Source organism: Mangifera indica, unplaced genomic scaffold, assembly GCF_011075055.1.
Source record: "Mangifera indica cultivar Alphonso unplaced genomic scaffold, CATAS_Mindica_2.1 Un_0165, whole genome shotgun sequence".
NCBI classification, from domain to species: Eukaryota; Viridiplantae; Streptophyta; class Magnoliopsida; order Sapindales; family Anacardiaceae; genus Mangifera; species Mangifera indica.
This window is the reverse complement of record NW_025401257.1, coordinates 15,001-26,511: the sequence shown is the minus strand read 5'-3', so window position 1 is coordinate 26,511 and position 11,511 is coordinate 15,001. Positions and strand designations below refer to the sequence as shown.

The following is an 11,511-nucleotide window of genomic DNA, read 5'->3' as shown; positions in this document are numbered from 1 at the left end:
GTTTAGGGTTTAGGGTTTTAGGGTTTAGGGTTTTAGGGTTTAGGGTTTAGGGTTTAGGGTTTAGGGTTTAGGGTTTAGGGTTTCAATAACGCATGTTTTTTTTTTTTTTTTTTCTTACTCCTTTAGGGTTTAGGGTTTAGGGTTTAGGGTTTAGGGTTTAGGGTTTAGGGTTTAGGGTTTAGGGTTTAGGGTTTAGGGTGTAGGGTTTAGGGTTTAGGGTTTAGGGTTTAGGGTTTAGGGTTTAGGGTTTAGGGTTTCGGGTTTCGGGTTTTAGGGTTTCGGGTTTCGGGTTTAGGGTTTCGGGTTTAGGGTTTAGGGTTTAGGGTTTAGGGTTTAGGGTTTAGGGTTTAGGGTTTAGGGTTTAGGGTTTAGGGTTTAGGGTTTAGGGTTTAGGGTTTAGGGTTTAGGGTTTAGTGTTTAGGGTTTAGGGTTTAGGGTTTAGGGTTTAGGGTTTAGGGTTTAGGGTTTAGGGTTTAGGGTTTAGGGTTTAGGGTTTAGGAGGGAGGGAAAAAACGCTCTCAACTTGGTCTGAGCTAAAACTCCGTTGATCGGCGATTCACGTCGGTTGCCGGAGGCCGTGCGCCGGCGTTACTGTTCCGACCGTCCTTGGTGTGTAATTTCTCCTCTGCTTTGTTCGTCTAATCCATCTACCTTGCCCTGGACAACTTTTGCTATTCTGCTTGCAAACCGTCGCCCCTCCACTGGTAGCTACTGCATCTCAATCGCTCGCCATCGTCACGCCGTCCGTCGTTACTCCGTCCGTCTCCACTGCCTGTACCGTTCCTCCATCTACAGTTCAGGGAACACGGAATCAGCGTCGGGGTTTGTTTCTGGACTGGAATTTTTTCTGAATTTGGCTTGGAGATTGTGTTGTATTGCTGGATTGTGAAGTTCTGTTGTGTTGATTGGAGTAATTTCGTGGGTTTCTTGTTGTTGGAGGTGGGTTGTCGAAGATCTTTTCGGCCTGTGCACGCCACCTGTTCGATGAATTCCTTGTGTGATTGAGGCACCAGCTGCTTGTCAATTTGCGCAAGAATCTTCAGCGCCCAGCAAGCCTCGTGGAGCAAGCTCCTGCCTACACATTTAGGCTAGCCAAAAACGCCATATTTCCCTGCCTACCAGACCACGCCACAAGCTGCATTTTTCTGCCATTTCAGCCACATTAACACCTGCCACATTAAAACCAAGGCTGCTGCACCCAATTCCCACGCCACCATATCAGAAATTTGCCACCACTTTCCCCACTGCACAATACATCCTCACAATCTGCGCCACCCGCAGTCACATAATTTTCACTCCACAAATTTCCACGCCACTTACAATCACCTCAACCCAATAATGTCCTCCTCCAATTTAACTAACCATACCACTGCACCCATCACCAAATCAGCCCATACACCACCAAATTTTGCAGCCACTCTACCCCCCACGAAACCAAACCATGCACCACCCACTCAGGCAGCAACTGCAGCCACTTCTCAGCCCAACACCAAACCTGCCACCCCACCCACCACCCACTCATCACAGCAAAATTTTCAAGGCACTTCTTGGGCTGATCGTATCCGGGTTTCTGGTTCGAAGTCCCGATTTAATTTGGAACAAGTAGATTGTACTATCGAAGGTGATGTACCCAAGCTTGTTATTGATGATGCTCTAATTGATGAGAGTGCTACCCAATGGACACGGTGTCTTGTTGGGTTCTTCCCAGGTTATGTTATGCCATACCAAGCCATCAAATCCATTGCCATGCGAGCATGGAAGTCTTATGGCCTTGAGCACGTCATGTCCTCTGAGGGGTTTACTATTTTCAGATTCAATGAAGAAGAGGGTGTTCATCGAGTGTTGGAAGAAGGCCCTTGGATGTTTGGTGGAAAACATATTGTACTGCAACAATGGCACGCCCACACCTCCTTTGACATGAACAGAATCTCAAAGGTTCCAGTATGGGTTCGGTTGCATGGAGTCCCCCTTCCTCTTTGGACTCAAAGAGGATTGAGCACGGTCTCAAGTGTGGTTGGCCGACCACTCTCATGTGACAAGCAAACATATGAATGCACACGTCTCTCTTATGCTCGTGTGTGTGTAGAACTGGATGCAACGAGGGCACCATTGCAGAAGTTTGAGATACAGTGTTGTTTATCATCAGACCCTATTGAAGTTAAAGTGGAGTATGAGTGGAAACCGAAGAGATGTGCTAAATGTGGTCTATTTGGCCATAATTGTCAACCAAAGGAGAAAGAGACCAAGCCCAAGGAGGATGCACAAGCAGCTTCCTTTGGTCCCTCAGGCTCAACAATAAGTGAAAAAGGGAAAGCTGTGGCAATTGAAACTAGGGTGATGGATGAGGCTAAAGCAGATTCTCAGGCCATTGCAAGACAGGTTCAGGCACCAGAAATAAAGGCAACTGGGAAGAATAAGTCTTCAAATCAAGGTGTAGAGAGGAGAGACGCCGATGTGGGGCCATTAGCTATGGTTTTGGTGACCGACCAAACTCAGTGCACCTCTTCAGATTTAGACACTGATCCTGACAGCCCAATAGCTATAGAAGAGGATCAGGATGGTTTACTAGGCATTGGTGAGTGCGTTTTGAACAGGTCAGCATCTCTGTCAGAGTCACCTAACCGTTTTGCCGTATTGGATAGAAGTAAGAGCTTGGCCATTACTTCAAAAGCAGTAGATAGCAGTTCAAAGGCAGTTGTTCCACCACTTGTTACACCTCGTACAAGGGCAAGGAGCAAGAGGGGAGCCGGGCCTCGTGCTCGAAACTAATTTATTTTTTTGATTGTCCTATTCCACTTCCCCATGATAGGAAGCTGGAATATTAGAGGCCTTAATGGCCACTCAAAGCAGAGAGCAGTGAGGAGTTGGCTTACTAATTACTCCTTGGGTTTGGTTGGTCTGTTGGAGACTAAAGTAGAGTATGCGCACCTGGATTCTGTTGTGTCTGCGATATGCCCTTCTTGGAGATATCTCTCTAATGCCACAGAATCTATGGCATGCCGTGTGTTGGTTTGTTGGGATCCTTCTTTGTACAACATTAGCAGCATTCAGAATTCCTTTCAGGAGATCACTTGTGGGGTAACTAGACTTTCTGATGGCCTTGTTTTTACTGTCACTTTTGTCTATGGTTCTTCTGATCCAGGTAATCGGCGACAGCTTTGGGATTCGATTCGAGGCCACTCTCAGACATTGAACTCCCCTTTGTGGCTTGTTATAGGGGATTTCAATGCCATTCTTCGATCTTTAGATAGAGTTGGAGGTGATACAGGCTGGTACTCACATATGGATGATTTTGGGCAATGTATTCATGATGCTGAGCTTCTTCAACTTCCTTACAAGGGTTTGAGGTATACTTGGCATAATGGTCAACAGGGAGAGGGTACTATTCTCAGAAAGCTTGACTGGGTTTTTTGCAGTTCTTCTTGGGTCATCACTTGGCCAAATTCAGAATCAGAGTTTTTGACCAGGGATGCTTCAGATCATAGTGCTATGGTGGTTCGGTTTGGGCCTCTTCCAGCTAAGACCCCTACCCCTTTTAAATTTCTTAATTTTTGGGCTGATCATGCTTGTTTTCAGGAGATTGTTCAGAGAGTGTGGGAGGTACCTATAGAGGGTAATTCCATGTTCCGCTTTACCCAAAAATTACACAAATTGAAGGGTGAATTGAAATCTCTCCATATCAGAGATTCTAGCCATATATCATCTAGGGTGAGGGAAGCAAAGGGGAAATGGGCTGAGGCACAGGAAAATCTTGATCGGCACCCGACGTCTATTGAACATATTGATTTGGAGAGGGATCTTGCGAGGCAATACTATTCACTTTGCAAGGATGAGGAGGCCTTTTATAAGCAGAGATCTAGGGTTCAGTGGCTGAGATTGGGGGACCAAAATACAAAATTCTTCCATAAGTCATTGATCCACAGGCAAGTCAGGAACAGGGTTAGGAGTCTTTGGGATGGTAATGCACTTATTTCTGATCAGCGGGAGCTTGGTAATTTGGCAGTTCAGTACTACAAAGACCTACTCACCGCCCCATCCCGAGCACCTTCGGGCGATGTTACCAGATACTTTTCTAGACATGTTTCTGAGCACATGCATGATCGTTTGATTGCCCCAGTAACGGACATGGAGATTAAGGATGCTTTATTCTCTATTCCAGATGACAAATCCCCTGGCCCGGATGGCTTTACTTCTCTATTTTTTAAACGGACTTGGGACATTATTGGTGCTGATTTTAGAGCAGCAGTTCGATGGTTTTTTGCTACTAGTAGGTTGCCTAGATGTGTTAATGCCACACGGATTGCTTTGGTACCTAAGGTAGAGAGTCCTAGACACATGGGTGATTTCAGACCGATATCTTGTTGTAATGTGCTGTACAAGTGTATTTCTAAGGTGATAGCAAATCGGTTTAAGAGTGTTTTGCCTGATATTATTGGGAGTTCACAGTCAGCCTTTGTTCCAGGGAGACAAATTACAGATAATATTCTTCTGACTCAGGAGCTGATGCATAATTATCATATTAGGGATTCCCCAGCCCGATGTGCACTTAAGGTAGACATCCGTAAGGCATTTGACACTGTTAGTTGGGACTTCATCCTCTCAGCATTACGAGCAGTTGGCATCCCTGATAGGATGGTTCAGTGGATAGAGACATGCATGACTACGCCTCATTTCTCGGTAGCTTTGAATGGAGATCTACATGGCTTCTTTTCTTCTTCCAGGGGAGTGAGACAGGGGGATCCTTTATCACCATACCTCTTTGTGCTTGCTATGGAGGGGCTGAGTGGTATTTTACAGACGGCCTCCAGAGTTCCTGGTTTTCAGTACCATTGGAGATGCCATCAGACAGGTATCACCCACCTTAGTTTTGCTGATGATCTTATGGTATTTTGTCATGCAGATGCCTTCTCAGTAGGGGTTATCAAGTCTTCTCTGGATGAGTTTGCTAGGGTGTCTGGTCTAGTCACTAATTCAGAGAAGAGTTATCTATTTTTGTCGGGAGTTACCGAGGATGCACGTATACAGATTCAGGCTATTTTGGGGTTTCAGTTGGGCGCACTTCCCATTCGTTACTTAGGGGTACCGTTGGTTACTACTCGTCTTCGGCATTCTGACTGTCAGCCTTTGATTGAGCGGATTCTTGCTAGGATTAGACTTTGGACTTCTGCCTCTCTTACATATGCTGGGCGCTTGCAGTTGATCAAATCAGTCTTGTTTTCAATACAGGTTTATTGGTCTTCCATGTTCATCCTTCCTTCAGCTACTATGAGGAAGATTGAGGGTATTTTGCGAGGGTTTTTGTGGAGGGGCACCTCACTTTCGCACTTAGGGGCAAAAGTGGCTTGGGCATCTGTTTGTTACCCGTTGAGAGAGGGGGGTTTGGGGATTAAGAGGTGTAGGGACTGGAATAAGGCGGCAATGTTGAAGCACGTCTGGAGGTTACTAACTGATCATTCTTCTATTTGGTCTTCTTGGGTACGCCAGATCCTTCTCAGAGGTCGCTCATTTTGGCATATCAGAGTTCCTTCAGGGGTTTCTTGGGCTTGGAGGAAGATTCTTATGAGTAGAGATTGGTGTAGGGGTCTCTTTGTTAGCTGCATTGGTAATGGTCGGGACACTTCCCTCTGGCTTGATTATTGGCTGCCACAAGGCCGGTTATGTGATCTTTTCTCTTTTCGAGTCTTGTCAGCCACAGGTCTTACTTGGGATGCTAAGGTTTCTGATATCATTCGTGATGGCTTGTGGGCATTTCCTTATAGTTGTTCAGAGCTGCAGCAGGTTTGGGATTCTATCCGTTTCTTCCCACGCATTCCGTTTTCTGACCATGTTGTCTGGAGAGGTCACCCATCTGGCAGGTTTTCTATTGATTCTGCTTGGGACTTCATACGGCCTCGTCGAGATGTTAATTCTACCCATCATTTACTTTGGTTTTCGGGCCACATTCCACGACACTCTTTTATTTTATGGCTTGCCACCCTTGGCCGTCTTCGTACCATGGATCGCCTCCAGCATTTTGGGATAGTACACTCTACAGCTTGTGTCTTGTGTGGGTCAGCTATTGAGACTCATGATCACCTTTTCTTCAGCTGTCATTTCTCCACTTACGTTTGGAGGGAAATCAAAGCTAGGACGCTTCAGACTTGGCCAAGCTTCTCATGGGCTTCCCTTGTTCATTGGGCTTCCTTACATCTTAGACAGAGGAAGCATTTTGGGCATCTTATTTCACGGTTATCTTTGTCAGCTACGGTTTATTTCCTTTGGTATGAGAGGAATAATCGGGTGTTCCATCAGGCCAGTAGGCATCGCAGAGAGGTTGTTCGGGACATTTGCGATGTTGTTCGTGCCAGGATCATCCCTATGGGTGACAGCTATGACATCTCGCCACAGTTACGGGCTATCTGGCATTTACCGAGCTAGCTATTTTTTGATTTTTGTTTTGGTTATTTTGTTGCTATCGGTTTATGACCTTTAGCTATGACTATTGATGTTACTTGGGGTATGCCCCTCGTATTTTGTACTTTATCTTTTTTTATAAAACCTCTTAATTTCTCCAAAAAAAAAAAAAAAAAAAAAGTTTAGGGTTTAGGGTTTAGGGTTTTAGGGTTTAGGGTTTAGGGTTTAGGGTTTAGGGTTTAGGGTTTAGGGTTTAGGGTTTAGGGTTTAGGGTTTAGGGTTTAGGGTTTAGGGTTTAGGGTTTAGGGTTTAGGGTTTAGGGTTTAGGGTTTAGGGTTTAGGGTTTAGGGTTTAGGGTTTAGGGTTTAGGGTTTAGGGTTTAGGGTTTAGGGTTTTAGGGTTTAGGGTTTAGGGTTTAGGGTTTAGGGTTTAGGGTTTAGGGTTTAGGGTTTAGGGTTTAGGGTTTAGGGTTTAGGGTTTAGGGTTTAGGGTTTAGGGTTTAGGGTTTAGGGTTTAGGGTTTAGGGTTTAGGGTTTAGGGTTTAGGGTTTAGGGTTTAGGGTTTAGGGTTTAGGGTTTAGGGTTTAGGGTTTAGGGTTTAGGGTTTAGGGTTTAGGGTTTAGGGTTTAGGGTTTAGGGTTTAGGGTTTAGGGTTTAGGGTTTAGGGTTTAGGGTTTAGGGTTTAGGGTTTAGGGTTTAGGGTTTAGGGTTTAGGGTTTAGGGTTTAGGGTTTAGGGTTTAGGGTTTAGGGTTTAGGGTTTAGGGTTTAGGGTTTAGGGTTTAGGGTTTAGGGTTTAGGGTTTAGGGTTTAGGGTTTAGGGTTTAGGGTTTAGGGTTTAGGGTTTAGGGTTTAGGGTTTAGGGTTTAGGGTTTAGGGTTTAGGGTTTAGGGTTTAGGGTTTAGGGTTTAGGGTTTAGGGTTTAGGGTTTAGGGTTTAGGGTTTAGGGTTTAGGGTTTAGGGTTTAGGGTTTAGGGTTTAGGGTTTAGGGTTTAGGGTTTAGGGTTTAGGGTTTAGGGTTTAGGGTTTAGGGTTTAGGGTTTAGGGTTTAGGGTTTAGGGTTTAGGGTTTAGGGTTTAGGGTTTAGGGTTTAGGGTTTAGGGTTTAGGGTTTAGGGTTTAGGGTTTAGGGTTTAGGGTTTAGGGTTTAGGGTTTAGGGTTTAGGGTTTAGGGTTTAGGGTTTAGGGTTTAGGGTTTAGGGTTTAGGGTTTAGGGTTTAGGGTTTAGGGTTTAGGGTTTAGGGTTTAGGGTTTAGGGTTTAGGGTTTAGGGTTTAGGGTTTAGGGTTTAGGGTTTAGGGTTTAGGGTTTAGGGTTTAGGGTTTAGGGTTTAGGGTTTAGGGTTTAGGGTTTAGGGTTTAGGGTTTAGGGTTTAGGGTTTAGGGTTTAGGGTTTAGGGTTTAGGGTTTAGGGTTTAGGGTTTAGGGTTTAGGGTTTAGGGTTTAGGGTTTAGGGTTTAGGGTTTAGGGTTTAGGGTTTAGGGTTTAGGGTTTAGGGTTTAGGGTTTAGGGTTTAGGGTTTAGGGTTTAGGGTTTAGGGTTTAGGGTTTAGGGTTTAGGGTTTAGGGTTTAGGGTTTAGGGTTTAGGGTTTAGGGTTTAGGGTTTAGGGTTTAGGGTTTAGGGTTTAGGGTTTAGGGTTTAGGGTTTAGGGTTTAGGGTTTAGGGTTTAGGGTTTAGGGTTTAGGGTTTAGGGTTTAGGGTTTAGGGTTTAGGGTTTAGGGTTTAGGGTTTAGGGTTTAGGGTTTAGGGTTTAGGGTTTAGGGTTTAGGGTTTAGGGTTTAGGGTTTAGGGTTTAGGGTTTAGGGTTTAGGGTTTAGGGTTTAGGGTTTAGGGTTTAGGGTTTAGGGTTTAGGGTTTAGGGTTTAGGGTTTAGGGTTTAGGGTTTAGGGTTTAGGGTTTAGGGTTTAGGGTTTAGGGTTTAGGGTTTAGGGTTTAGGGTTTAGGGTTTAGGGTTTAGGGTTTAGGGTTTAGGGTTTAGGGTTTAGGGTTTAGGGTTTAGGGTTTAGGGTTTAGGGTTTAGGGTTTAGGGTTTAGGGTTTAGGGTTTAGGGTTTAGGGTTTAGGGTTTAGGGTTTAGGGTTTAGGGTTTAGGGTTTAGGGTTTAGGGTTTAGGGTTTAGGGTTTAGGGTTTAGGGTTTTTTTAGGGTTTAGGGTTTAGGGTTTAGGGTTTAGGGTTTAGGGTTTAGGGTTTAGGGTTTAGGGTTTAGGGTTTAGGGTTTAGGGTTTAGGGTTTAGGGTTTAGGGTTTAGGGTTTAGGGTTTAGGGTTTAGGGTTTAGGGTTTAGGGTTTAGGGTTTAGGGTTTAGGGTTTAGGGTTTAGGGTTTAGGGTTTAGGGTTTAGGGTTTAGGGTTTAGGGTTTAGGGTTTAGGGTTTAGGGTTTAGGGTTTAGGGTTTAGGGTTTAGGGTTTAGGGTTTAGGGTTTAGGGTTTAGGGTTTAGGGTTTAGGGTTTAGGGTTTAGGGTTTAGGGTTTAGGGTTTAGGGTTTAGGGTTTAGGGTTTAGGGTTTAGGGTTTAGGGTTTAGGGTTTAGGGTTTAGGGTTTAGGGTTTAGGGTTTAGGGTTTAGGGTTTAGGGTTTAGGGTTTAGGGTTTAGGGTTTAGGGTTTAGGGTTTAGGGTTTAGGGTTTAGGGTTTAGGGTTTAGGGTTTAGGGTTTAGGGTTTAGGGTTTAGGGTTTAGGGTTTAGGGTTTAGGGTTTAGGGTTTAGGGTTTAGGGTTTAGGGTTTAGGGTTTAGGGTTTAGGGTTTAGGGTTTAGGGTTTAGGGTTTAGGGTTTAGGGTTTAGGGTTTAGGGTTTAGGGTTTAGGGTTTAGGGTTTAGGGTTTAGGGTTTAGGGTTTAGGGTTTAGGGTTTAGGGTTTAGGGTTTAGGGTTTAGGGTTTAGGGTTTAGGGTTTAGGGTTTAGGGTTTAGGGTTTAGGGTTTAGGGTTTAGGGTTTAGGGTTTAGGGTTTAGGGTTTAGGGTTTAGGGTTTAGGGTTTAGGGTTTAGGGTTTAGGGTTTAGGGTTTAGGGTTTAGGGTTTAGGGTTTAGGGTTTAGGGTTTAGGGTTTAGGGTTTAGGGTTTAGGGTTTAGGGTTTAGGGTTTAGGGTTTAGGGTTTAGGGTTTAGGGTTTAGGGTTTAGGGTTTAGGGTTTAGGGTTTAGGGTTTAGGGTTTAGGGTTTAGGGTTTAGGGTTTAGGGTTTAGGGTTTAGGGTTTAGGGTTTAGGGTTTAGGGTTTAGGGTTTAGGGTTTAGGGTTTAGGGTTTAGGGTTTAGGGTTTAGGGTTTAGGGTTTAGGGTTTAGGGTTTAGGGTTTAGGGTTTAGGGTTTAGGGTTTAGGGTTTAGGGTTTAGGGTTTAGGGTTTAGGGTTTAGGGTTTAGGGTTTAGGGTTTAGGGTTTAGGGTTTAGGGTTTAGGGTTTAGGGTTTAGGGTTTAGGGTTTAGGGTTTAGGGTTTAGGGTTTAGGGTTTAGGGTTTAGGGTTTAGGGTTTAGGGTTTAGGGTTTAGGGTTTAGGGTTTAGGGTTTAGGGTTTAGGGTTTAGGGTTTAGGGTTTAGGGTTTAGGGTTTAGGGTTTAGGGTTTAGGGTTTAGGGTTTAGGGTTTAGGGTTTAGGGTTTAGGGTTTAGGGTTTAGGGTTTAGGGTTTAGGGTTTAGGGTTTAGGGTTTAGGGTTTAGGGTTTAGGGTTTAGGGTTTAGGGTTTAGGGTTTAGGGTTTAGGGTTTAGGGTTTAGGGTTTAGGGTTTAGGGTTTAGGGTTTAGGGTTTAGGGTTTAGGGTTTAGGGTTTAGGGTTTAGGGTTTAGGGTTTAGGGTTTAGGGTTTAGGGTTTAGGGTTTAGGGTTTAGGGTTTAGGGTTTAGGGTTTAGGGTTTAGGGTTTAGGGTTTAGGGTTTAGGGTTTAGGGTTTAGGGTTTAGGGTTTAGGGTTTAGGGTTTAGGGTTTAGGGTTTAGGGTTTAGGGTTTAGGGTTTAGGGTTTAGGGTTTAGGGTTTAGGGTTTAGGGTTTAGGGTTTAGGGTTTAGGGTTTAGGGTTTTAGGGTTTAGGGTTTAGGGTTTAGGGTTTAGGGTTTAGGGTTTAGGGTTTAGGGTTTAGGGTTTAGGGTTTAGGGTTTAGGGTTTAGGGTTTAGGGTTTAGGGTTTAGGGTTTAGGGTTTAGGGTTTAGGGTTTAGGGTTTAGGGTTTAGGGTTTAGGGTTTAGGGTTTAGGGTTTAGGGTTTAGGGTTTAGGGTTTAGGGTTTAGGGTTTAGGGTTTAGGGTTTAGGGTTTAGGGTTTAGGGTTTAGGGTTTAGGGTTTAGGGTTTAGGGTTTAGGGTTTAGGGTTTAGGGTTTAGGGTTTAGGGTTTAGGGTTTAGGGTTTAGGGTTTAGGGTTTAGGGTTTAGGGTTTAGGGTTTAGGGTTTAGGGTTTAGGGTTTAGGGTTTAGGGTTTAGGGTTTAGGGTTTAGGGTTTAGGGTTTAGGGTTTAGGGTTTAGGGTTTAGGGTTTAGGGTTTAGGGTTTAGGGTTTAGGGTTTAGGGTTTAGGGTTTAGGGTTTAGGGTTTAGGGTTTAGGGTTTAGGGTTTAGGGTTTAGGGTTTAGGGTTTAGGGTTTAGGGTTTAGGGTTTAGGGTTTAGGGTTTAGGGTTTAGGGTTTAGGGTTTAGGGTTTAGGGTTTAGGGTTTAGGGTTTAGGGTTTAGGGTTTAGGGTTTAGGGTTTAGGGTTTAGGGTTTAGGGTTTAGGGTTTAGGGTTTAGGGTTTAGGGTTTAGGGTTTAGGGTTTAGGGTTTAGGGTTTAGGGTTTAGGGTTTAGGGTTTAGGGTTTAGGGTTTAGGGTTTAGGGTTTAGGGTTTAGGGTTTAGGGTTTAGGGTTTAGGGTTTAGGGTTTAGGGTTTAGGGTTTAGGGTTTAGGGTTTAGGGTTTAGGGTTTAGGGTTTAGGGTTTAGGGTTTAGGGTTTAGGGTTTAGGGTTTAGGGTTTAGGGTTTAGGGTTTAGGGTTTAGGGTTTAGGGTTTAGGGTTTAGGGTTTAGGGTTTAGGGTTTAGGGTTTAGGGTTTAGGGTTTAGGGTTTAGGGTTTAGGGTTTAGGGTTTAGGGTTTAGGGTTTAGGGTTTAGGGTTTAGGGTTTAGGGTTTAGGGTTTAGGGTTTAGGGTTTAGGGTTTAGGGTTTAGGGTTTAGGGTT

General features: G+C 44.4%; 2 protein-coding genes across 2 annotated transcripts; both read left to right on the top strand.

The window, feature by feature from the left end:
• The first annotated feature begins 1,338 nt into the window (after positions 1-1,338).
• On the top strand, positions 1,339-2,769 carry LOC123208228. Its single transcript, XM_044625614.1, has one exon. It carries the CDS (start codon positions 1,339-1,341, stop codon positions 2,767-2,769), a length of 1,431 nt encoding a protein of 476 aa, XP_044481549.1.
• A 2,649-nt stretch (positions 2,770-5,418) lies between these two features.
• LOC123208227 lies at positions 5,419-6,417 on the top strand. Its single transcript, XM_044625613.1, has one exon. It carries the CDS (start codon positions 5,419-5,421, stop codon positions 6,415-6,417), a length of 999 nt encoding a protein of 332 aa, XP_044481548.1.
• Positions 6,418-11,511: the final 5,094 nt, after the last annotated feature.